This window comes from Caretta caretta, chromosome 21 (genome assembly GCF_965140235.1).
Source record: "Caretta caretta isolate rCarCar2 chromosome 21, rCarCar1.hap1, whole genome shotgun sequence".
Taxonomy (NCBI): domain Eukaryota; kingdom Metazoa; phylum Chordata; order Testudines; family Cheloniidae; genus Caretta; species Caretta caretta.
This window is the reverse complement of record NC_134226.1, coordinates 16,705,374-16,728,407: the sequence shown is the minus strand read 5'-3', so window position 1 is coordinate 16,728,407 and position 23,034 is coordinate 16,705,374. Positions and strand designations below refer to the sequence as shown.

At 59.9% G+C, this 23,034-nt stretch overlaps 1 protein-coding gene across 7 annotated transcripts in view; it reads left to right on the top strand.

Annotated features, from left to right (window-relative positions):
- INAVA (innate immunity activator) overlaps positions 1 to 23,034 on the top strand; it is a 55,026-nt gene that overhangs the window by 16,551 nt on the left and 15,441 nt on the right. For 4 of the 7 annotated variants that reach the window (XR_007353455.2, XR_012665677.1, XM_075121908.1 and 1 more), the window contains exons 2-9: positions 4,995 to 5,134; positions 7,716 to 7,840; positions 8,525 to 8,647; positions 9,877 to 10,099; positions 12,852 to 12,905; positions 13,174 to 13,429; positions 14,241 to 14,420; positions 15,761 to 16,475. Coding sequence is in view for 5 of the 7 variants with exons in the window: in XM_075121908.1 (XP_074978009.1) it covers positions 5,080 to 5,134; positions 7,716 to 7,840; positions 8,525 to 8,647; positions 9,877 to 10,099; positions 12,852 to 12,905; positions 13,174 to 13,429; positions 14,241 to 14,420; positions 15,761 to 16,475 (1,731 nt within the window). In the remaining 2 variants the exon portion in view is untranslated. Of the gene's footprint in view, positions 1 to 4,994; positions 5,135 to 7,715; positions 7,841 to 8,524; positions 8,648 to 9,876; positions 10,100 to 12,851; positions 12,906 to 13,173; positions 13,430 to 14,240; positions 14,421 to 15,760; positions 16,476 to 18,049; positions 18,161 to 23,034 lie in introns of all 7 variants that reach the window. The other 3 variants (XM_075121907.1, XM_075121906.1, XM_075121905.1) reach the window with 3 other exon arrangements.

The following is a 23,034-nucleotide window of genomic DNA, read 5'->3' as shown; positions in this document are numbered from 1 at the left end:
GGGGCGCCTCGCAGCCCAGGGGTGTTTGAAGAATCAGCCTGTTGTGGTGTTGCCTTTGCTCTGCGCCGGTCCCTCTCCCGCTATAGCGGGTGGCCCCTCTCTGGGACGTGTGGGTGCCAGGAACTGCTCTGCATTGTGTCCTGACCTGAGACCTGGCCTCTCCACTCCCCTCACCACTGAGCCCAGTGCGGGCGTGTCCTTGCTGGCCCCTGCTCCTCTGCCCTGCCTTGCTCCCCCCATGGGCCTGCCGGGTGAAATGTACAATCAGTGACTTATCGCTCTGCATGAGTAATGAGGAAGGAGACAGGCTGCTTCGCCTCCTGTGACTTGCTCCCAGTTAACCCCTTCCCTGCCGCCAGTGGGTTCGGGAAGGGGACTTGGCTGTCCCTGGGCAGGAGTGGAGGTGTCATGCCCTGGCCCTGCTGCCTCTCCCTGGGGGTGAGGGAACTCAGCAGCGTCCCTAGCAAACCAACCTGCCTCCCTTCCACAGAGAGCACAGGGCTGTGTGGACGCTGCATTCGTGGCTGTGTGCCCACAACAGAGCCACATGGGCTCTTGGTTTGGAGAGATGCAAGTCCGGATTTTCTGGGAGCCCAGCACGCTGAACGCTTCAGAGAATCCGGGCCACACTGTTCATCTTGAGAGTCAGACGGTCAAACACAGGCTGTAAGGGGCTGGCCCTTTGTGCGTGGGCAGAGCAGGGAGGCTGGCACTGGCTTGGAGAAGGCTGCTCATGAAAGAATTGCAGACACTGGCTCAGGATGGCTGCCGAATCAAATGTGAAAACAGAGTGAGCCAGACACTCAGACGGTGTCCTCAGGGGCTGCGCTCATGGCAGATCTTCCCTCAGCAGCAGGGGCTCCTCAGCCTGATCCCCAAAAGGGATCCATGCGTGGGCAGCAGAAGGAGGGGTGGCCGTTGGCATTGGCAGGCAGGTGCCAGATGGAGTGACATGCAGGGCTGCAGCGCACAAATCACAGAGGCAAAGAGCCAAGGTTCCAACGGGCCGGAATACGGATTTCTGGTGAACTTTCCAGAGGACAAGGGGAAGGGCTAGGAAGAGGTGCGTGAGAAATATTATGATTTGTTACGGCTGTGGTGGGAGCAAGGCAGGCTTTGGCCTGGACAGAACAGGGGCATGCAGCCAGCAGGGTGATCCTGTGGGCTCTGCTCTGTTCTCGTTCATAAATTAATCCTGGCTGACACCTCAGGAAGCTTTCCCAGTTTCTTGTTTTTCCCATTAAGAAAGGGATAGAAAATATCATACTGCCTCTATATAAATCCATGGGACACCCACACCTGGAGTACTGCGTGCAGATGCGGTTGCCCCATTTCAGAAAAGATGTATTGGAATTGGAAAAGGTGCAGAGATGGGTAACACAAGTGGTTAGGGGTATGGAACGGCTTCCGTATGAGGAGAGATTTAAAAGATTGGGACTGTTCTGCTTGGAAAAGAGACGACTAAGGGGGGATATGATAGAGGTCTATAAAATCATGACTTTTGTGGAGAAAGTGACCAGGGAAGTGTTATTTACCCCTTCACATAACACTAGAACCAAGGATCATCTAGGGAAATTAATAGACAGCAGGTTTAAAACAAATAAAAGGAAGCATTTCTTCACACAATGCACAGTCAACCTGTGGAACTCCTTGCTAGGGGATGTTGTGAAGGCCAAGACTATAACAGGGTTAAAAAAGAGAACTAGTCAAGTTTCTGGATAATAGGTTCACCTGTGGCCATTAGCCAGGATGGTCAGGGACACAACCCCATACTCTGGGTGTCCCTAAAGCTCTGACTGCCAGATGCTGGGCATGGATGATAGGATGGTTCACTCCCTCTGAAGCACCTGGCACTGGCCACTGTTGAAAGACAGGAGGCTGAGCTAGCTGGACCTTGGGTCTGACCCAGTCTGGCTGTTCGGATGTTCTTATGCTCAGTTCCCGCCCCGGGTGCTGTGCAGCTCACACGCCTCCCCCTGAACCAGGGACCTGGCCATGAGGGAGCAGGGGTGGATTTATGGGGCTGCTGAGGTTTGGTTGCAAAACCAAGTGGAATCTGGATTGTTGTGCTGGGATTCCCAACTAGCCAGGCTGAACTCAGGGGATGAGGACATGGGGGTGGGAAGAAATGAGGGGGATGGGTCCCTCCCCGGAGCCCATTAAAGTGCGGGCGTAGGCCCCCCACTGACATCAGCAGCTCCGGTGCTGGCCTCACACTGGGCAGCTCTGCACCATGCCCGTTTCCCAGCTGACAGATGTGAGAGTTAAACAAAACCTGGGCTTGGTGCCCAGAGAAACTGGCCATTCCCTTGACTGAACCTGCCAGGGCTAGGGGGCGAATCCTTTGTCACAGGGAGCGGGAGGGGCCCTTCCCCTGCTGCTGAGGCAGGAGCCTGGGAGTGGGACTAGGTGAGCTCAGGGTGCTGGAGGGGGGAGACACAGACAGCCTGGAGCCGCAGCAAGAGGGAGAGGAGAAAGGAAGAGCTGGCCAGGACCGGGGGAGGGGTGGGGATGCCGGCTGGGAGCAGGCGGAGGGGTGGAATTAGGGAGCCTAATTAGGAATTAGGGGAGGGTATGACATCCCAGTGGACATGGGGTGGGATGGAGCGGGGTTGTTGTCCAGCAGTGGGTGGATGCGGGAGGCAGGACAGAGACCGGCGGGGCCTTGAGCTAAACTCTCAGATTATGTCTACACTGTGATGAACCCGTGGGTGGCCCAGCTAAGCTGCCTTGGGGCCGCGAGGCTCGGGCCATGGGGCTGTAGAATTGCAGGGTCGATGTTCGGGCTCAGGGACACTCCCCACTCCCGGGGTCCCAGAGCCTGGTCTCCAGCCCAAGCCCCGTGAGGTTGCGTCAGCAGAGCCGGCCCGGCTGCGGGTGTTCGTGGCCATGTAGACGTAGCTCAGCTGCTGCTCAGCAGCGCCCCATGCTCAGCGCTAGCTCTGCCCGTACCAGAGGGGGGCGCCAGAGCAGATCCGCAGGGACCCTGCAACCCCGGAGCCGGCACTGTGCTCCCAGGCGTGCTCCTCGGCCGACTCGCAGGGAGCCTGAATTTCCCCACTGTGCGACTCGCAGCATACAGCTGGTCTGCCCGGTGACTCCGGGGAATCGATGCCAGCGGCTGCAGCAGCCTCACCAGTTTCCTCACCACCGTGTGGCCGCTGCTGAGCCTGTGCCCGGGGTTGTGCCCTGGACCCGAGTTCCTGGCATAGCCCCATAGGCAGAACACAGCCTGTGAGTGCTCCCGACAGGGGGGCCCACGGGCAGGGTGGTTCACAGGGGGCTCCTGGGGATTCAGCCAAACAGTTTGGGGCCCAACTTTCCAAGTGACCTCTGATTTGAGGGGCCTCCGCTGTGGGGGTCTCAGTGGATCTGATTTCCGGGGTGTGAGGAAGCTGGGGTGACCTGTGGATGTTCAGCACCTTTGGCCCCAGGCCCTGGCTGGGGGTATTTAGGCTCCTGAAATTCAGAGGCTGCATCTGAGAGCTCATCGGCTGGAGCAGGATGGTACTGGGAGTATCTGCTGTCAGGGCTGGGTGCCCACGCTGGCTAGGCACGCGGCTCAGCCTGTAGCTCCCCTCGGGAAACGGACTGGGTTTCTTCCCGCTCTCCGTTCACAAGAACTGGCTAAATCAATCAGGGCAGGTCTGCAGGAGTACGCGGAGTCAGCGCCAGTCTGGTGGCTTGTGGTTTCCGCTCACAGTGAGGCGAACGGTGAGCAGCTCGGCTCAGGAACCCGAAAGTGCGAGTGAAACTCGGTGGCTGGGATTCCAGCGTTTTCTGACTGCTGGGGGGCTGGGCCCTGTGAACCGAAAGGTGGTGTTCTGCGTGCCGTGCTTGGCTGGCAGACTTGGCTGGGATCTGGCTGGTGAGCTGCCCTTCCTCCTCCGGGACGGACACCAGGCAATGGAGCGACTTCGTGAAAGTCACCGGCCCCAGGGTCCCACTCTCCAGAGCTCTGCACACCAGGAGGCTGGCCAGGGGCCACCCAGAGTGGCTGCACTTTTGCTCCATCGGTGCAGGGACCCGGGGTGTAGTTAGCTGGCTGCTTATGCCAGCTTGCTTTCGTCACCCCAGCAAAGGCTGCGTTTTGCACTAGTGCAGAGGGTCTACCCCAGCAGCGTGCCCTGGGGACCCACCGAGATACAGATACGCAGGGCGGGGGGATTCGCTTTCTTTCTGGGTGGGATCCCTCTGCCCCTCCCCTAGGGAGCGGCTAGTCCCAGCTCCAGACAGGAACTCTGGGAGACTTTCAGTTTCTCATGTAACAGGCTGACTCAGCTGGCGGGGGCGGGGAGACAGGCACAAACGCCGGCTCTGCCCCCAGCAGAACAGCTGCCGGGTGAGCAGCAGTGAGTGGGACAGGTGGCCCCCAGGGCTCCACTCTCGCAGGCTGGGGGCCACGCAGTGGGATTGTTCACTGGGACTGGGGCAGCCAGTGCTGTGGCCCTTACAGCTCCAGAAGAACAGTGCACTCCAGCTGCCCGCAGGGCTTTCCTGCGCCAGGGGCTGGAGGGACGGAGAGGCAGGGAAAGGGCTTGGGGAAGGGGATGAGCTGCCAGTCCCCAGGGGTGCCATCTGAGATGCCCTCTAGGGGCCTCAGCAGCTCCCGGCCCCAGCTCCCCCCACGCAGCCCGGTGCAGCATCGGAGAGCTTGGGCCAAAGCTCCGGTGCAGCTAATGTTCTAAGTGAACCCAGGGGGCCTGAGGCAAACCCCGAGCCTCGCCCCAGGGCCAGTCTGCACCGTGGGCCCAGCTCCCTTTGCAGGGCAGCTCAGATGGGAGCTTGGCGAGAAGGCATGAGAAGGAACGTTCCAGCTGAACGAATGCCCCAGTGTGTGTGTGTGTGTGTGTCTGTGCGATGGCCTTACACAACTCTGTGTGTGTGTTTCTATGTGCTAACCATGTGTGTGTCTGTGCGATGGCCTTACACAACACTGTGTGTGTGTGTGTGTGTGTGAAGCACTTCTGAGTCTCTGTCTTTTATTTAACCAGTTCCCACTCAGGGTCGCCCACTCCCGGGAGCCTCGGCGTGGGTCTCTGCCCCTCACTGTTCCTGCCCCCGGGGCCACCACTGCCCATGGAGAGTAAAGAGGATATCAGCGACTCGGACAGCGGGATCATGCTGCACTCAGGTGGGTGAATGGCAGGCTAAGTCCAGCAGCCGGCTGCCGCCCTCTGCATCGGCCTGGGGCTGGAATGTGAGCCCAGGAAGGCGGGTGGGGGGGGAAAAGCTGTTCTGGGTCAGTGTCTCTTCTGGGGATTCCCCTCCTGGGCCCTTCTCAAGGTAGGTTTCCCTGCACTGAGAGCTGTGTCTGGAGCGGGAGGCCATTTGCCAGGGACACGTGAGCCCTGAAGTGCCTGTATGTCACACACATCCGTCCTGTACCTGTAACCGTAGGCAGGGCTGCGCTAGCAGGGGCTGCGGGTTGGGAGAGAGGGGCACCGGCAGAGCTGGTGGGGAGCCCCAGGCTGGGGTAGCAGAGGGGCTGTGTGTTAGGACGGAGGAGCAGTGGCAGATTGGCCTGTGTGAGGAGAGCCTGGGGTGGCTGAAGATCTGGGAGTGAGTAGAGTCATCAATGTATCTGTGAACTTCCAGTTTTCAGCATTTATTTGGCAAAAATAATCAGCTGATACTGTCACAACTCCCCCTTCCCCCCGCCCTCAGATTTTCCAGTTGAAAATCCTGCTCCCTATGTGCCCAGTCATTCCCAAAGTCAGTCTAAAGGTGCCCCCCACACCTAGAGATGCTGGTTGGAGGGCGGGGGGAGGTTGAGGATGTCCCCAGCTCCATGAAGGTTGAGACCTTACCTTGAATCCCCTGGGCTGTCAGTGAGCGGGGCACGGTAACCACTGCTAAGATTTACAGCTGGATTCACCGACGAGAACACTGCCTTCAGGATCAGGCCCCCGGTCCAGGACCTTAGCTCCGGCAGGGGCCGGTACCAGATGTGTCAGAGGAAGCTTCTTAGCTCCAGGCAGCTCAGGAAAGTCTGCAGCATGGAACAGAAATGGCCAGGAGTGGTGACTGGACCCATGCTACAGGCGTGCTGAGCTCTCGGCAAAATCCAGCCCCAAGGGCAGGTGCTGAGCTGTAGGAAATTCTGGGCTAAAAGGAACGTCCTGGTGCGAAGGGGAAACATGGCTCTCTCCTGCCCCTCCATTTGCATTCCACTCCCAGGACCCAGCTCAGCCCCCGCTGTGGATGAAACCAGCAGTGTTTCCACTCAGAAACCTGCAGTCAGGGCTCCCTGCTTTATCTGATGGCAGTGACCTGGAGCTGGCTGCAGCCTGCTGATGCTCCAGCTAGAAACATTCCGGGCTGGGCTGGGAGCCTGCAGGCCAGCCTGTACTTTGAAGTGCCACTTACCCTGAGATGGGCCATTCCTGCTCTGGGATAGCCCTAAAGGTCAGCCTTTTTAGGTACCAGCCCCAATCCCACTCCAGGGAGGGCCTGAAGGGCCGCTCTGTCTGGGTCATTAAACATCAGCTGTCACGGTCACCTGGTTCCAGCAGCGCCCCCGCTCCAGCCCACAGAGGATGAGGAGTGGCACTGGGCTGAGAGGCTGGGGCAGGGAACTAGCCTCAGACACATTGTGGGAAGTATCAGAGCGGGCTGAAAATTGGAATTTCTGTCCCATGGAAAATTCCGATATTTCTAAATTAATTTTTATCCCAAATTGGGCTGAAAAGTCAAAAGATTGTGGTCACATGACTTCCATGATGCACTGCCTCGGTTAACTACAGGGTGACCGCAGTGCATCATGGGAGATATAGCCCAGCCAGGAGCCCAGTCCCTAGAGGCCGGTGGGGGCACGAGTGCTGGTGGACAGATTAATGTAAAACTGACTCGGAATGAAACCTGGGTTTGACAAACCAGAGCGTCGCCGCTGGGCTGGCCCAGCCCAGACCCGAATCTCCCATTTTGATTTTCCCAATAGAAAATCAACACATTTTGGCAAAATTGAAATTTTTCCTGCCGAAAATTTTGATTTGACAGTTAGTGCATCTTGCATCAAAAAAACACATTTAGATGGGAAATTCCAGACCCCCAAGTAAATCCTCAGTCAGATCAGTGACGCTGGTGGGCTCGGCAGCCGGATCAGCCAACACCTCCCAGCTGCTAACGCGAAGTGAGCAGAATTGGAGGACGCTCGATCCCTCTGGACTGGTGGGGAACTCTGTGGGGCAGGGCCGTCTCTGGGCTCTTTTTCAGCACAGGGACTAGCATCTTGGGATGCCCTTGAGCAAGCTGTAGAGAGCAGCGTAACAACACACAGTGAATCCACTTGTTTAGTTAAATCTTCACAACGGCTCCAACAGCAGGTTGGTTTGTGTTGTTATTCAGAGGGAGAAACTGAGGCACAGAGAGGGGCAGTGACTTGTCCGAGGCCACGGGGGGGAGTCACTGTCGGTGACTGGAGTAGAGCCATCAATTTCCTGGTGCCCAGCCCTGCGCATGGCGTGGAGGCTGCCGCTCTCATCCTGGAAAGGGGCAGTGTCCCCAGCCAAGGTGACTTGTGTGAATGAAGGTGCCCCAGCTGGCTGGGGGAGAAACCAGCTCGAGGTGAGCTGCGGAGATGGCACAAGATACGGTGCCCAAGCCCCAGGCACCTTAGAATCCAAGGCCCCAAGTGGCCCCAGTCTGTGCTCAGGGCTGGCCCTGCGTCTCCCCTCTGGCTGCTGAATCGCGACTCCTGCTCTCATCCCCCACAGGCCAGGACAGCCCCGTGTCTCTGCTGAAGGACCTGACCCAGGCGGTGCGCAAGCAGCAGCAGGAGCTGGCAGCGCGGCTGGAGGCCTGTCTGGTGGAGCTGAGGAAGCTGTGTCTGCGCGAGGCAGTAAGGAGCCCTGGATCTCGTGGGCTGGGCCTGGCGGCGGGTTGGCTGGATGGAGATTGTTCGGCCACCTCTCGTTTGGAGAGGAACCTGGTGGCTTTCCAGGAACTTGGGGATCCCTGCGTGTGACGGAGGGGGCTCCATCAGCTAGCCCAAAGCCACAGCTTCTACCTAGGGCGGCCAGTTTTGGTGGGACTTATTCCTGGAAGTTTCATCAGAAGACAGTATCTTTAATTAAAGATTAATATTAATTCCTGGAGACTCCAGGCCAGTCCTGGAGGGCTGGCAACCCCCTGGCCTTGATTGCAGGCTGCCACGGCCAGGCCGGATGGCTGGGGCAAACCTTAGCCCTGGCACTGAGGGGTTAGTTTGGGCCCATAGCTGCTCTGGTGTCTGGGCTATCCCAGGAGGATGGGGAATACATGGCAGTGCCAGTCAGTTAGTGCAAAGGTGACCATGTGCTAGGACCACGTGCACGTTGGCTGGTGTGCCCACTCCTCCAGGGCCTGCCCCCCAGGGCCACGTGCGTGTAGGGCGGGAGCACACTCCTACGCAGGACACGCTCCCCAGTGCGCCCCGGCTCCTCACCCATCTCTGGTGGAAAAGACGTGCCATGTGTGATCCCTTCTTCCCCTGGTGGTGCCCTGTGCTGCCCTGGAGGCTGATGTCTGTCCCTGCCCTCCCCAGGAGCTCACGGGCATACTGCCGCAGGAGTACCCCCTGAAGCAGGGGGACAGGCCCCCCATGGTACGGCGGAGGATTGGCACCGCATTCAAACTGGACGAGAAGACAATCATCTCACGAGGAGTGGTAAGGAGCCTGCTGAAGCCCGGGGATCTCTCCCTGGCGTTAGGCAGGGCACGGATGGGTCACCGCCACCACTTCATGGTGGCTCATGTGAAATGAGTTTGGAGGGTCTCAGAACAGTTCCACAGTCCCCAGCACCCCCACAGGCCCGGTCTGGTGGGCTCTGGCTCGGTCGGTCCACAGCACAGGAACTGCTCCGGCCCCTTGTTGGCTTTCTCAGCGCGGAGGCCAAAGAGTGAGGAGGCCCTTCCAGGTCAGGGGGAGGCAGCGGTGAGGGGACGGATGCTTCTCTTGCTGTACCCGCCCGGTAGATCAACGGAGTCTCCAGGCTGCCCCACCCCATCGGTACTGAAAACGACCCGGATGCCTGTCCCAGCCGGCTCTGTCTGTCCCGGCCGGCTCCAAGGGAGGAGAGCCCAGCACTGAGGGGTGGTGCACAGCAAGCTGGAGCTGCCCCAGCGCTTGTGAGGAAGCCCAGAGGTGCTGAGGCTTTGATGCTCAAGCTAGCAGGGTGGGGGAGGGGAAAGGGCATGGCTCCATCAAATGGGCAGAGTCCATTGATGCTTGATTTGCAAGAGTTCGTTAACATGCCAAACTCTCCACCTCCTGGTGACCTCTGCCTCAGCTTCCTCTGCCAGCCCACGCCCCAAGATAATGACCCAGCGTCCAGAGTGGTGCTGAGGATGGGGGGACGGGAGCGGGGGACGATTGCTCCCTCTGGCGGGAGGGAGAGGTGGGAGCATGTTTGCTCTCCCTTGACTCCAGTCTTGGGGACCAGCCTGTTGAGCCTCTGCCTTAGCGCCTCAGGAGACACAGCCGGAGCCGGGAGCCCAGTGCGCAGCGATCCCCGCACCGGGGCGGGGAGGCGGGGCTCTCTCCAGAGCCTGAATCGTTCCTGGGACTCCCCGCTAGCTGGGGCTGAACATGCCTCGTATGCAGCGCTCCCAGCCCTGCGGGCCCACGCGGGGAAGAGCACAGGGCGGGCAACCAGCTCAGACTCCGTATGGCTGCCTTGGGGCACGCCCGGGATCTGGACTTCCCGGGGTCCAGGGTGTTTCCTGATCTGTCCAGTGGGGCAGGGTTGGAGTCGGGGCGGGGTCAAGCACCCACTGGCACAAGCAGAAGTCAGCGCCTATGGAAGCCTCAGGTTTCCCCTGAGCGAAGGCCTAGCTGGACGTGGTTCCTCCTAGCCCCAAGCGCTGTTCCATGGCTTGTGTCCTCCTCCCATCCAGGACCCGCTGAGCACGCTGGAGAGAGACCTGGCCTTGCAGCTGCAGATTGCCGCAGCCACGCATCGCCTCTACCGGGAAGAGAACATCAGCAAGCACATCAAGAAGCGGCGGAAGAACATGGTGCTGAAGGAGGAGAAGAAGCTGCAGGAGCTGGAGAATGCCCTCAATGAGTGCCGCTTGAGGGCAACGCAGGAGCCCAGGCCCAGCCCCATGGCCCTCGGGGGTGAGCTGCATGTGCAGGCCAGATCTTGGCCGACTGCTCCATCAAGGCCTGCCTAGTGCGAGAGAGAGCGGGCGTGATCCAGTGGGAGCCCCTGGCCCAGAGATCAGCTGCCTCTGGCTTGCCTGGCTCCAAGGAGCAAAGGGCCTTGTTTGTAGCCTTGGTGTGACTGGGACTGGCACTGGGTGGCTCAGCCCCTGTGAGGGTTTGTCCTGCCCCAACGGTTGGCATGTTAACTGTGCCGCGGGACGTGTCGGCCGGGGGGTAGGTGGTAACGTCCATGACTCCTTGGTAGAGCTGTACAGGGATGGCCAGCACTGCCCCGATCACCGAGACTGGTGTCCGCTGGGTTATTGCTATAGCTTCGCACTCCGGCAGGGTCTCCTGTAGCCCCAAAGAGGGTCTCACTGGTCCGCCAGGGCCAGTCTCCCAGCTCTGCAAATGTTCGGTAATGGCTGTTGCTGAGGAAGGAGAGGGCAGGGCCCCCGAGCACAGCTGCCCCTTGGAGGTACGTGACTGGGGGCGAGCTCTCCCTGGCTCCTCTGCTGATGAAGTTAAACCCTTGAGCAGGAGATGAAGCTACATATGTCTCAGCTCCCCAGTGAATAGCTGGAGGTTATGGAGCTTTCCCAGGGCTCCTGCAGCAGCCTGTTCCAGAGGTCTCCTCTTCCAGCTAAAAGCACCTAGCTTTGCTTTCCTCCTGCTGTGCCTGAAAGAGGGGAATCAGACCAGTTACTCCTGAGTGACACCAGTGCAAGTGGGAGAAGAGTCAGGCCCACCAACTTGCCCGAGTGGTCATCCGCAGCAGCACCCTGAACTGCCCGCCCCAGTCTGGCTTCACTTGCCTTCCTGGACTCCGTTTCTCAAACTGCTGCTGTCTCTCCTGCATGCTTCTGTTTGTCCCCTCCCCAGAGCTCCCGCTGCACTCCCCCACCTCAGGGCTGTGGCAGGCAGGGCAGGAGGTGTTTCCATAGATCATGTGTTCATGCAGAAATGCTGATTTGTGCCAAGCGAAGCCGTACGTGGAGTCCTTTTGGAGTCAGCGAATCTCCTGACTCAGAAAAACGTGTGCGCGGGGCGGGGGATGTTTCAAAATTGTTGAAGTGGTTTGTTGTGATATTTTCAAAATGAAAAATTCCAGTTTTCCAATTCCAAAAGACTTTTGGTTTCAAAATTGAAGCTCATTAGACAAAACAAAGATTTTAAAAAGAGAAACAAGTGGAAACTGAAATGAAATGTTTCAAAATGATTAAAATGAAAACAGAATGTTCTGAGTCACTCGAACCAAAACTGTTGCAGTTTTTGGTTAACTAATATTTTCAAGAGTTTGACTTTTTGTCCCAATTCAGAATGGGAACACTTTCAAACTCCTGAAAGTTTTGGAGGGCTGAGACATCATGTTGCCTCCAGCTCTAGCTGTGAGCAGCGCGAAGGAGAGCAGAAGAATTCAGAATAATATTTTGCCTTTTTACAGGGCCTTTCAGCTGAGGCCCTCAAAGCTCTTTTCAGACATTAATTAATGAAAGCATCCCAACAGCCCTGAGGCAGGTAGGGGATATCCAGGGCAATTCCAATCCTTGTCAAAATGCAGCCTACTCTGAAGTGGAGCCCAGGGGCTGTTAAACAGCTGAAAGCATCCATGTAGAACAGGCAGTTAGGATTGTCCCGTTGAAAGCTCAGGGATTTGGGCGGGCTGGTGGAACTTGGCCTGTGGTGCAGGTGAAGGGGAACCTCTGAGCCACGTCTGACATTGGCTGGCTCATCGTCTCCACCCAGGGCTCACCCGACAGACCAGAGGCACAAAGATGAGGGGACTTCCCAGGCACCATGGTCCTCTCCCCACCCAGCCCCTGAGGTGATGCAGGCAGAGTGCAGGGCAGGGAAAGGAGAGTGAAGAGGCTCTCGGTCTCCCCAAAAGGGACTGAGCATGTGTCTGGGCGTGGGGCTGCTTTCTGAGCCAGCAGGCGGGCTGGGGGCTGTGGCGGAGTGGGGGCAAGAGGCAGTGCACTCGACTTCTCTGCACGGGCCAGGGGACTCTCGCTGCTGCGTGGCCTGGGCTGAGCTCTGGGGTCTGCGCTGTGTGCCCTCCCCTCTGGTACCCTGCTTTCCCCCCTCGCCCCCCGGCTGGCATTTCCCTTCCCGAGAGGGGTGGCCGGGGCGCAGCTAGCGAGACCAGGGCAGCGATGGGGGTGCCATCACACCTGCAATGCTCATGTTCCGGTGCCCTCTGGAGGGCTCCCCGCGTCTGGGGATGGGCGAGGGGGGCTGAAACCCGCAGGAGCAGCTGCTAGGCCCAGCTCAGCAGAGAGGAGCGGGTGGGAAGCCTGTAGGGACATGCCTCCTGCATGGTGCCAGTTAACCCTTCAGGCACCAAAGTGCTCCCTGCCTCCACCGGCTTGATCCTGCCTGGGATGGTCCCACGGGTTCCACCGCAGAGGCAGCTGCATTGCAGTGGTAGGTGAGGTGGCCCCGGAGAGGTTGGAGCTCGTGGGACGACAGACAGTTTCACTGTTGCCGTGTATAGTTAACCCCAGCTCCTGGAGCCGAGGCAGAGCAGCGGGAGACCCAGCCCCGCTCGTGTAGCTGTGTTAGGGGTTTGTGCAGCGTTGCGTCTACGTGCTGCTGGAATCCCAACAATCCCTGCTGACTGAGGCCCCATGGAGAGTCAATGGGATCTGTGTTGCGGCCCCTGGCCGAGCCCAGTGAGCGTCGCTGCCCTTCCTCACCTCTGTCTCTTTCCCCATTGCTTCCCTAGAGCTGAGCTCCTCGGATGACAGCTCCCTCTCCGATGCCGTCCTGCTGGAGGAGGGTAAGGCATGAGCAGGGTTTGGATTTTCCCTTCCTGTGGGCAGGGCATGCGGGCAGGGCAGTGTCTGCACCCCGCCACGTTGGGAAAGGGGTATGAGCCCATCTGCTCCGTTCCCCCAGAGACAAGCATTTGATGTGGGGTGAGCCAGGCAGGGCTGCTGGGGGATGGGCTCTGGGCTGTGTGGGGATCTGAGCCTGGAGCCGGAGGGAAGGTGACGGGCAGACACCGTGATTCCTGCACTGCTTTCACCCCCCTCGTTCTCTTTCAGAAGAAACCCAGGCTCCGAATCATCATGCTGCCCAGCAGCTCATGGTGCCAGTCCAGCCTGGCACACCGCACAGCTCCCCGGCCCTGCCCGCCCGCTCTGCCCCTCTCCAGCAGCGTGAGGGGCTGCCACCCACGCAGGGCGAAGTCCTAGAGCTGGAGCGCTCGCCAATCCAGAACAGCCCCTGGAAGGAGACCAGCCTCGATAGGCTCTATGAGAAGCCCAAGAAGCACGCGGCTGAGCCCTGCAGCCTGCCAAGGTACAGAGCATGGGCAGCACCTCTCGCCCCATCTCTACTCTGGGGAGCCCTGCGGATCAGGGGTCTGGGGGAATAGCCATGGAGAGATGCTGTAACCACAAGGGGTATAGAAACAACTTGGCTTGTAAGGCAGGAGAACCACAGGGGAAGTGCTGGTGGGCTGTTGGTGGCCTCTTCCCTCTAAGCCGGCAGAGACCCAACCTTGCACTGGGGCGCTACAGCTGAGACTGGAAGCCAGAGCGCGGAGACCTGCAGCCATTGCAAATCCAGGGCCCCTGCCTGACGGGTGACCCCAGTGTCCTGGCCAGGTGTCTGCTGGGCCTGATGCTCTTCACGTCCTGGCCTAAGCGGCTGGGTTCTGTGCCATTGCCTGGGGCTCTGGACAGGCTAACGCGTGTCTTTGGCTCTCCCGCTCCTCTGGAGGTCACGCCCTCCCCAGCTTCCATTGCTCGGAACTCCCTGGGACACTGAGCGGGGGATCATCTTTTCCATCCGCTTTTCCTCACCCTTCTGCCCCGCTCTCCCTTCCCTCCCCTCTGGAACGTGATGCCCTGGGTGGGTCGCTGGCCCCAGGAGGGAACCGGGACCCTGCGTCTCTTGCGGGAGCTACACGCCGATGTTCTGTGGGTCCCTGCAGCGGGGCAGAGTTGCTGAAGGGCAGGGCACCAATGCAGAGGTTTGGGCACTGTCCCCGTCTCCCCAGGGCCCTGGGCCACTCCGCTCCCACGGAAGGAGCCGTGCAGATGTTGCATTGGAGGGGAGGGATTACAGCTCTCCTGCACTGGTTTCTGTTCACTGTGTTTCTCCCCAGCAGCGCAGCCGGGACACCCATGCCAGCGCCTGCCCGCAGCCCAGCTGCTCAGAGGACACCTGAGATGCTCCCCTACCACTTTGTCCCCATCCGGACCTTGGCCTTGTGGAGGCAGGCTGGTTCCAGTGGGCCCCCGACCCCAGAGATGCAGGCGAGGCGAGGGCAATCTCAGTCCATGAGGTACTGCCCAGCAACGGGCTCTCTCAGCCAGCTGGGTGGCACTGGGCTCAGATGGGGCAGGAGAGGAAGAGCGGCTGTGTGGCCTAGCAGCTCTGACACTGAACGGGGAGAACAGGCTTCTAGTCCTACCTCTGTCACTGCCCTGCTGAGTGACCTGAGGCAAGTCACTTCCCAGCCTCATGCCTCAGTTTCCCCTCCCACCCATTCTCTGTTTGGTCTGTGAGCTCTTCGGGGTGGGGGCTGTCTCTGTGCAGCACAGGTGATAGTGGTTGAGGCCTCCAGGCAGTGCTGGTAGGAAATGATAAGGAGTGTGGGATAAATACAGAATGTGGGTGTGAGACGGGACCCCCAGAAGGGAGACAAATGAGAGGAGATGGGAGCAGCAAGGGAGGGACCCTGGGCCTAGCCCCAGAGTTTCTGCTCATGGAGAGCTTCTGATTTTGGTGCTACTGATCTGTCTTCCCCCGAATGCAAAGCAGGGATGTGGAACCCAATTAGCGCGTCCACCCTGAGCTGCCCTCGCTCTAGCAGAATCAACTCCAGCTGGCTACCTTAGCATTGACCCTGACACCCATCACTGTTGTGACTGGGCGCCTGCCACATAAAATCACTAGCAAGAGCCATGTCTCTAGTGGACTCCATGGAGCCTCTGGCTCTGCTCCCTTCTCAAGGTCAAAATTCTGCTGTGGAGGAGGGGGGTTGATTTGTTTTGATGTTATTAATGTCCTTGGTTAGTGTCGGTTAGTTGGGGTATGGCGGTGGAAGCGGGGGGTCAGCTAAGGGGGTGGCTGGAACTAAGGCGTGGGCAGAGCTAAGAAGTGGGCAGGATTAAGGCGGTGGGCAGGGTTAAGAAAGGAGGCAGAGCGGAGCTCGGGGTGGGCAGGGTTAAGGGCGTCTGGAAGGATTTCGGGGGTATTCTCCATTGAGGTCTGTGGGGAGGGCTGGTGTGTCTGTACATTAGAATCATAGATTCTCAGGGTTGGAAGGGACCTCAGGAGGTATCTAGTCCAACCCCCCGCTCAAAGCAGGACCAATCCCCAATTTTTGCCCCAAATGGCCCCTTCAAGGATTGAACTCACAACCCTGGGTTTAGCAGGCCAATGCTCGAATCACTGAGCTATCCTCCCCCCGCCAAAACTAACCTCCCCTGACCAAGGGAAACGTCTGCCAAAACCCAGGATCGAACCAGGGACCTTTAGGTCTTCAGTCTAACACTCTCCCAACTGGTACACGTGCCCTGTGTGTACACGGTGCTTTGGATTTCTGAGACCGCTTCTCTCAGCTTCCTTCACTTGGCCCTGGTGCTAGAATACCCCTAAATAGCTTCCCTCTGCCCGCAGGCTGGATGTGTCCCGGGACCGAGCGGAGCCCCGGGGGAGGAGCGTGTTGCCAAGGCGGCGCCCCACCTACTACACCGTCACCGTCCCCATCCCCGTCCCCGACTACTGCTTCCCTTCATCCAAACCGGGCCGGGCCTCCCGCTCCATCTACCACTCCGGTTCCGAGGACAGCAGCTCGGACGTCTCCAGCACCCCGTGCACCCCGTCGGCTGGCTGCGGCAGCCCTGACGCCTTCCGGAGGCCGATGCCCCCGCCGTCCGCGGAGCCGCCCTCGCCGGAGTTCAGGGGCCCGCGCTCCGTGGGGCCCGAGGCAGCGTACTATTACCAGAGCCCCCACAAGCGGCTGCTGCCTCCCGGTTACTTCCCAGCTGTGGAGCATGTGGCTGGGCGGGAGTTCTGCCGGGGCTACCCCTTGCTGCGGGCTGGCAGCCCAGCTCTGTTCCCCTATGAGCAGGACATGGTGCAGCTGCACTGCCAGCGGCTGGCCCCGGCCCCCAGCAGGCTCCTGCGCACCCCATCCCTCAAGGACTACGCCCCTGGCAGCGGCAGGGCCCTCGCCAAGTTGGCCGTGTCGGAGGAGCTGAAGTCGTGGCACGAGCGCACCAAGCTGCGGACCTTGCGGCCCCACTCGCTGGACAGGCAGGGGGCCTTCCGCGTGCGCAACACACCGGGCAGGGAGCTGTACGCCTCCCGCTCCGCCGGGCAGCAGCCTCAGGTAAGGACCGGCACGTGGCATGGGGTGGGTAGCGACAGCCAGGGCAGGAGGTGCTGCTGTACCGGGAAAGTGCTAGGGGAAGGGAACCATTGACTCTCTACGGCCTGGGGCACTCGGAGAAGCTGGGGGCCCCTTACTGAGCATCACCTCTCAGTGCCCAGCAAGTAAGGGCGAGCTGGCAAAGGAATGTACCAGCCTTTCTCCTTTGCAGGCCTAGGTTCAGTCATGTCCTGGGTCATACACTGTCCTAGCATGGATCATTCCCCAGTTCACACAAACCCCATCGGCAGAGCAGGGTGTGAGGGGAGCCCAGGGCTGGGATTGCAGGGGCTGCGGGTCGGGAGTGAGGGCTTTGCTGGGAGGGCCCGTTCTGTGGGAATCCCCCGTGATCCCTTCTCAGCGAGGGCAGCTCATGCCAGCTTGGACACCCTCAAAACCCAGTATTTGGGCCCCCAGCAGCTCTCGGCTTTCGACAGCGTTCGGTCACTGCTGCTCTGGGCAGGCCCACGCCAGGGGCCCAGCACCGTCCATCAGCAGCTCCCTCTCGCTGGGCTTCTGCAAAGGGATCAGCCAGGGAGTAAAACGCTCCTCACAGAACGGCCACGCTCAGCTCAGTGTGGGTAACACGTGGCATGTGGAATGGCAGCACCACAGCCCGCGGGCCAGGCCCTCCCTGGTGTAAATCAGCATCACCGATGCCAGGGGGACGATGCAGATTGATACCAGCTGCGGCCCTGCCCTCCCCGCTCTCTAAGGTTAATGTCATATTATTGGACTCGTCTTAGCCTGCCCGTCTTGGGGGGAATTGAGTTTATTAATGTTTGAACCCGCCCCCTCCCCGTGCCACACGACCCCCAGCAGCAAGCGGGACCAGCCCTTCCCAGCAAGTTTCCCCCAGGTCCGTGCGGGCCGGCCCTGGGGCTGGCAATGTGCTGGAAAGCCTCCAAGTTCAAATCTCGCCCAGCCGGGGGCATCTGAATGTTGCTGTTTTCCCATGGCCAGTTGAATGTGCTGCTGGTCACATCCAGCTCCCAAGAGCCACGCACAGCCTGGCCCAAGTTACTCCCATGGGCAGCTGCAGAGAGGCCTTGCAGAGGGGTTCCCTGGGCAGAGCAGGGCACACTGCCCCTGGCAGTGCGTTCTGGGAAGCCCAGGCCCTTGGCGAGCACACTCAGTGCAGGAAGGGGCTCCAGAGCCCAGGTTTAGCCTATTGAGCTGTGGAACCGGCAACACTTGTTGTGACGATGTGACTCAGCAGGGCGGGGGGAGTGTTGACCTGTGAATGTGCCCTGGGGATGGGAGACCTGAGAGCCTGTCACCTGAGCCAGGAGGGGGAGGGGGAGGTGACACCTCTGCCCAGGAATGTGATCAGAGGCTGCAGCAGGGAACCTGCTGGGTGGGTTGAGTTGGCAGTTGGGGGCTGGGGAGAGGAACACAGGGAACCCCAGGGCTGGGGTCTAAGCTCCCTGCTCCCCCAGAAGGATGTGATTGAGGGGTCCGGGTTGTACCCACAAGCTCCGTTGTGGACTGTGTTCCTGTTTCCAATAAACCTTCTGTTTTACTGGCTGGCTGAGAGTCTCAGTGGATCCCAGGAAGAGGGGTGCAGGGCCTGGACTCCCCCACACTCCGTGACAACTGGTGGCAGCGGTGGGATGTACTGCACCCCGTGAACGGCGCTTCCTGCAGTAAGTGACTGGGGAACAGTAAAACGAAGGGGGACTGACGGGGACCAGGCGTGCTGAAGATTCAGAGAGAGACGGTTTCGGGGGGTGGTTAACCCCTGGGAATGTGTGACCAGAGAGAAAGACTTTTGCAGTAACAGGGTCCCCCGGGGGATTGCAGCGAGCGGTCCCAGGGGCGGAGGAGTCTGCAGCTCGACCCTGGCAAAGAGGTGGTGACCTCAAGAAGGACTGGCACACTAAGGGCTTTTCCTGGAAACCGTGGGAAGCTGCCCGGCCGGCGAGTGGCCAGCAGGGAGATGTACGCTAAACGCCTTAAGAGTGACCTGGTGGAGCTGTGCAGGCAGAGGGGGCTGCGCATCGGGAGGTCCACCAAGGAACAACTGATTGCCCAGTTGGAGGAGAGGGATCGCTTGGATGACCCGATCCCTGTCCCTGAGGGGAGCCGCCCGGCAGACGCAGCGTGGGCCCCGGGGCCTGACCGGGCTGGGAGGGGTCAGACTGCTGCCGAGGACATCCCGAGACCCTTCCTACCTATGTCTGGGGGAGGGGTTGGGGGAAGCCCAGCGAATACCGAGGGCACCCTGACCCCAGCACCCAGCAGGGGATCCTCCCGGCGGAGCTCCCCATCCCTGGAGCGGAGGCGGCTGGAATGGGAGAGGGAGATGAAAATGAGGGAGCTGGAGGATCATGAAAAACAACGTCAACATGAGGAGAAACAACGTCAACATGAGCAGGAGGAGAAGGAGAAACAACGTCAACATGAGCAGGAGGAGAAGGAGAGGGAACGTCAGGAGAAGGAGAAACAAAGACAGCATGAACTGGAGCTGGCCAGGCTGAGGAGCAGTGGGGCCCCGGCTGTGGTGAGTGAGGGGGGACCCAAGACTGCAAGGAACTTTGATAAGTGCTTCCTGGCCCAGCAGAAGGAGGGGGAGGACATAGATAGCTTCCTGACGGCCTTTGAGAATGCCTGTGAGCTGCACAGGGTTGACCCTGCAGACAGGCTCCAGTTCCTCACCCCCTTACTGGACCCCAAAGCCGTGGAGGTGTACAGCCGGATGACAGGGCCGGAGGCAGGGGACTATGAACTGTTCAAACAGGCCCTGCTCCGTGAGTTTGGGCTGACCCCCGAGATGTACCGGAGAAGGTTCCGGAGTCAGCGTAAAACGCCTGAGGTCACCTACCTACAACTGGCCAACCGGATGCAGGGATATGCCCGCAAGTGGACAGCGGGGGCCCGAGCTAAAGAGGACCTGCTTGACCTAATTGTACTGGAGCAACTGTATGAACAGTGCCCTTCCGACCTGAGGCTGTGGTTGGTGGACAAAAAGCTCGAGAACCCCCAGCACGCAGGGCAGCTGGCCGACGAGTATGTGAACAGTCGGTCAGGGGGTAGCCGGGAGGAGTCCCAAAAGAACAGGCCCCCCCCGATGCAGAGAGAGAGTCACCAGGGGGCCTCCCAGCGGGGAAATAGGGAGAACCCCCTCCCAAGGGGAACGTCTGGCGTCGGGCCCCTCCGACCCGCTCGAGGGGACCAACGTGACCTGAGCTGCTATCACTGTGGCCAGAGAGGCCACGTACGGTCCCAGTGCCCTGGGCTCAGGGACAAACTGAGCAGACCCAACCTACCCAGGGTTAACTGGGTAGGGACCCAGCTGGACGAGGGGCAGACGACCCAGGAAAGGGGACCTACCAGTTTACCACCTGCTCAGGAGGGAAGAGTACCCCAGGCCAGCTCCGCCAGAGGGCTGGAGGCTCTGGACTCAGGGTGCTCAGTTTACAGGGTGGGCGCGGGGCTGTCCCTCCGGAGAGAGTGCCTTGTTCCCCTGGAGGTGGATGGGAGGAAGGTCAATGGATACTGGGATACGGGCGCGGAGGTGACACTGGCCCGGCCCGAGGTGGTGGCCCCAGATCGGGTGGTGCCCAACACCTACCTGACCCTGACAGGGGTGGGCGGGACCCCATTTAAGGTGCCCGTGGCAAGGGTACACCTGAAATGGGGGGCCAAGGAGGGCCCCAAGGATGTGGGGGTACACCACCATTTGCCCACTGAAGTTTTGATGGGGGGAGACCTAGAGGACTGGCCAAGCAAGCCCCAGACCGCCCTGGTTGTGACCCGTAGCCAGAGCCGGCGAGGGCCACTGCTCCCTGACCTCGGGGAGGGTACCGCACCGGAGGCGCAGGACCCTACCCTGGTGGGAAGGGAGGGCCGAGGGGCACGGCTCAGAGAGGCTGAGGCCTCAGACCTGGCCACTGAGGGGGAACCGGTCCCCATCCCTTCCCCAGCCGCTGAGTTCCAGGCCGAGTTGAGGAAAGATCCCTCCTTGCGGAAGCTCAGGGACCTGGCCGACCTCGGTGTGGTACGGACCATGAGGAGAGGCTGCCAGGAGAGGTTCCTGTGGGAGAAGGGGTTCCTGTACCGAGAATGGGCTCCCACAAGGGAAGTGGAGTCCTGTGGGATCAGGAGGCAGCTGGTGGTCCCCCAGAAGTATCGCCGCAAGCTCCTGTACCTGGCCCATGACATCCCCCTCGCAGGGCACCAGGGAATCCGGCGCACCCGGCAGAGGTTGCTACAGAACTTTTACTGGCCCGGGGTCTTTACCACGGTCCGGCAGTATTGCCGATCCTGTGACCCCTGTCAGAGGGTGGGGAAGGCCCGGGACAAGGGGAAAGCGGCTTTGAGACCTTTGCCCATCATAGAGGAGCCTTTCCAGAAGGTGGCCATGGACATCGTGGGGCCTCTCAGCAAGACGACCCGGTCGGGGAAGAAATACATTCTGGTCGTGGTAGATTTTGCCACCCGCTACCCCGAGGCAGTGCCCTTAGCTTCCATTGAAGCAGACACCGTGGCCGATGCGCTCCTGACCATTTTCAGCCGAGTGGGGTTCCCCAAGGAAGTCTTGACAGACCAAGGCTCCAACTTCATGTCGGCCCTGCTCCGGTGCTTGTGGGAGAAATGTGGGGTCCGGCACGACTGGGCCTCAGCTTATCACCCCCAGTCCAACGGGCTGGTGGAGAGGTTTAACGGGACGCTAAAGATGATGCTGAAAACCTTTATGAACCAGCACCCACAGGATTGGGACAAGTACTTGCCTCACCTGCTGTTCGCGTACAGGGAGGTGCCACAGGAGTCTACCGGATTTTCGCCTTTCGAACTGTTATATGGAAGGAGGGTGAGGGGCCCCCTGGACCTGATGAGAGACGAGTGGGAGGGGAAGGCCACTCCCGATGGAGAGTCAGTGGTGGAGTATGTCCTGATCTTCCGAGAGAGACTTGCTGAACTCATGGGCCTGGCCAGGGAGAATCTGGCCAGAGCCCAGAGGAAGCAGAAGGTCTGGTATGACCGCACGGCAAGGGCCCGTGCCTACGCCACCGGGGATCTGGTGATGGTTCTCATCCCAGTGAGAAAGAACAAACTACAGGCCGCCTGGGAGGGCCCTTTCAAGGTCGTCAAGCAGCTCAATGAGGTAAACTATGTGGTGGAGCTGTCGAACCGGGCGCACCACCGCCGGGTGTACCATGTGAATATGATGAAGCCATATTATGCCAGGGGGAATGTGGTGTTGGCCGTGTGTGGACAGTGGGAAGAGCAGGGAGATGACCCTTTAGTAGATCTATTCCCTGGGACCAGAGCTGGTTCCCCCCTGGAGACAATTCCCCTCTCGGATCAGCTAACCCCTGCCCAGCAAGCTGAGGTCAGGGAGGTGCTGCATCCGTACCGACAGCTGTTTTCCAACCAGCCTGGACGCACTAATCTGACTGTCCACCGGGTGCAGACAGGGTCGCACCCGCCGATAAGATGCTCCCCCTTCCGAGTCACAGGGAAAACTGCTCAGGACCTGGAAAGAGAGGTCCGGGACATGCTGGCTTTGGGGGTGATCCAGCCATCTGCCAGCCCTTGGGCCTCGCCGGTGGTGCTGGTCCCCAAAAAGGACGGGTCGGTCCGGTTCTGCGTGGACTATCGGAAGCTCAATGCCATCACTGTATCTGATGCCTACCCCATGCCCAGGCCGGACGAGCTCCTAGACAAGCTGGGAGGAGCTCGGTACCTTACCACCATGGACCTTACAAAGGGCTACTGGCAAGTGCCGCTGGATGCAGATGCCCGACTGAAATCGGCCTTTATCACCCCTCTGGGGCTCTATGAGTTCCTGACCCTGCCTTTCGGCCTCAAGGGAGCGCCGGCCACCTTCCAGCGCCTGGTGGACCAGCTCCTGAGGGGGATGGAGAGTTTTGCCGTGGCGTATATTGATGACATCTGTGTCTTTAGCCAGACCTGGGAGGACCACGTGTCCCAGGTTAGACAAGTGCTGGACTGACTCCAGGGGGCTGGGCTGACTGTAAAAGCGGAGAAGTGCAAGGTGGGGATGGCGGAAGTGTCTTACCTGGGCCATCGGGTGGGGAGCGGCCGCCTAAAGCCGGAACCAGCCAAGGTGGAGGTGATCAGAGACTGGCCCGCTCCCCACACCAAAAAGCAGGTCCAAGCCTTTATTGGGATGGCAGGATACTACCGAAGATTTGTGCCCCACTTTAGCGCCATAGCCACCCCCATCACTGAGCTATGCAAGAAGGGGAAGCCAGACAAGGTGGTCTGGACCGAGCAGTGCCAGGTGGCTTTCCGGGCGCTGAAGGAGGCTCTGGTCAGTGGCCCAGTTCTGGCGAACCCAGACTTTGACAAGCCCTTTGTGGTGTTCACCGACGCCTCCGACACGGGACTGGGGGCGGTGTTAATGCAGGAGGATGAAAAGGGGGAGAGACACCCCATCGTGTACTTGAGCAAGAAGTTGCTACCCCGGGAGCAACACTACGCGGCCATCGAGAAGGAGTGCCTGGCCATGGTGTGGGCCCTCAAGAAACTAGAGCCCTATCTCTTCGGGCGG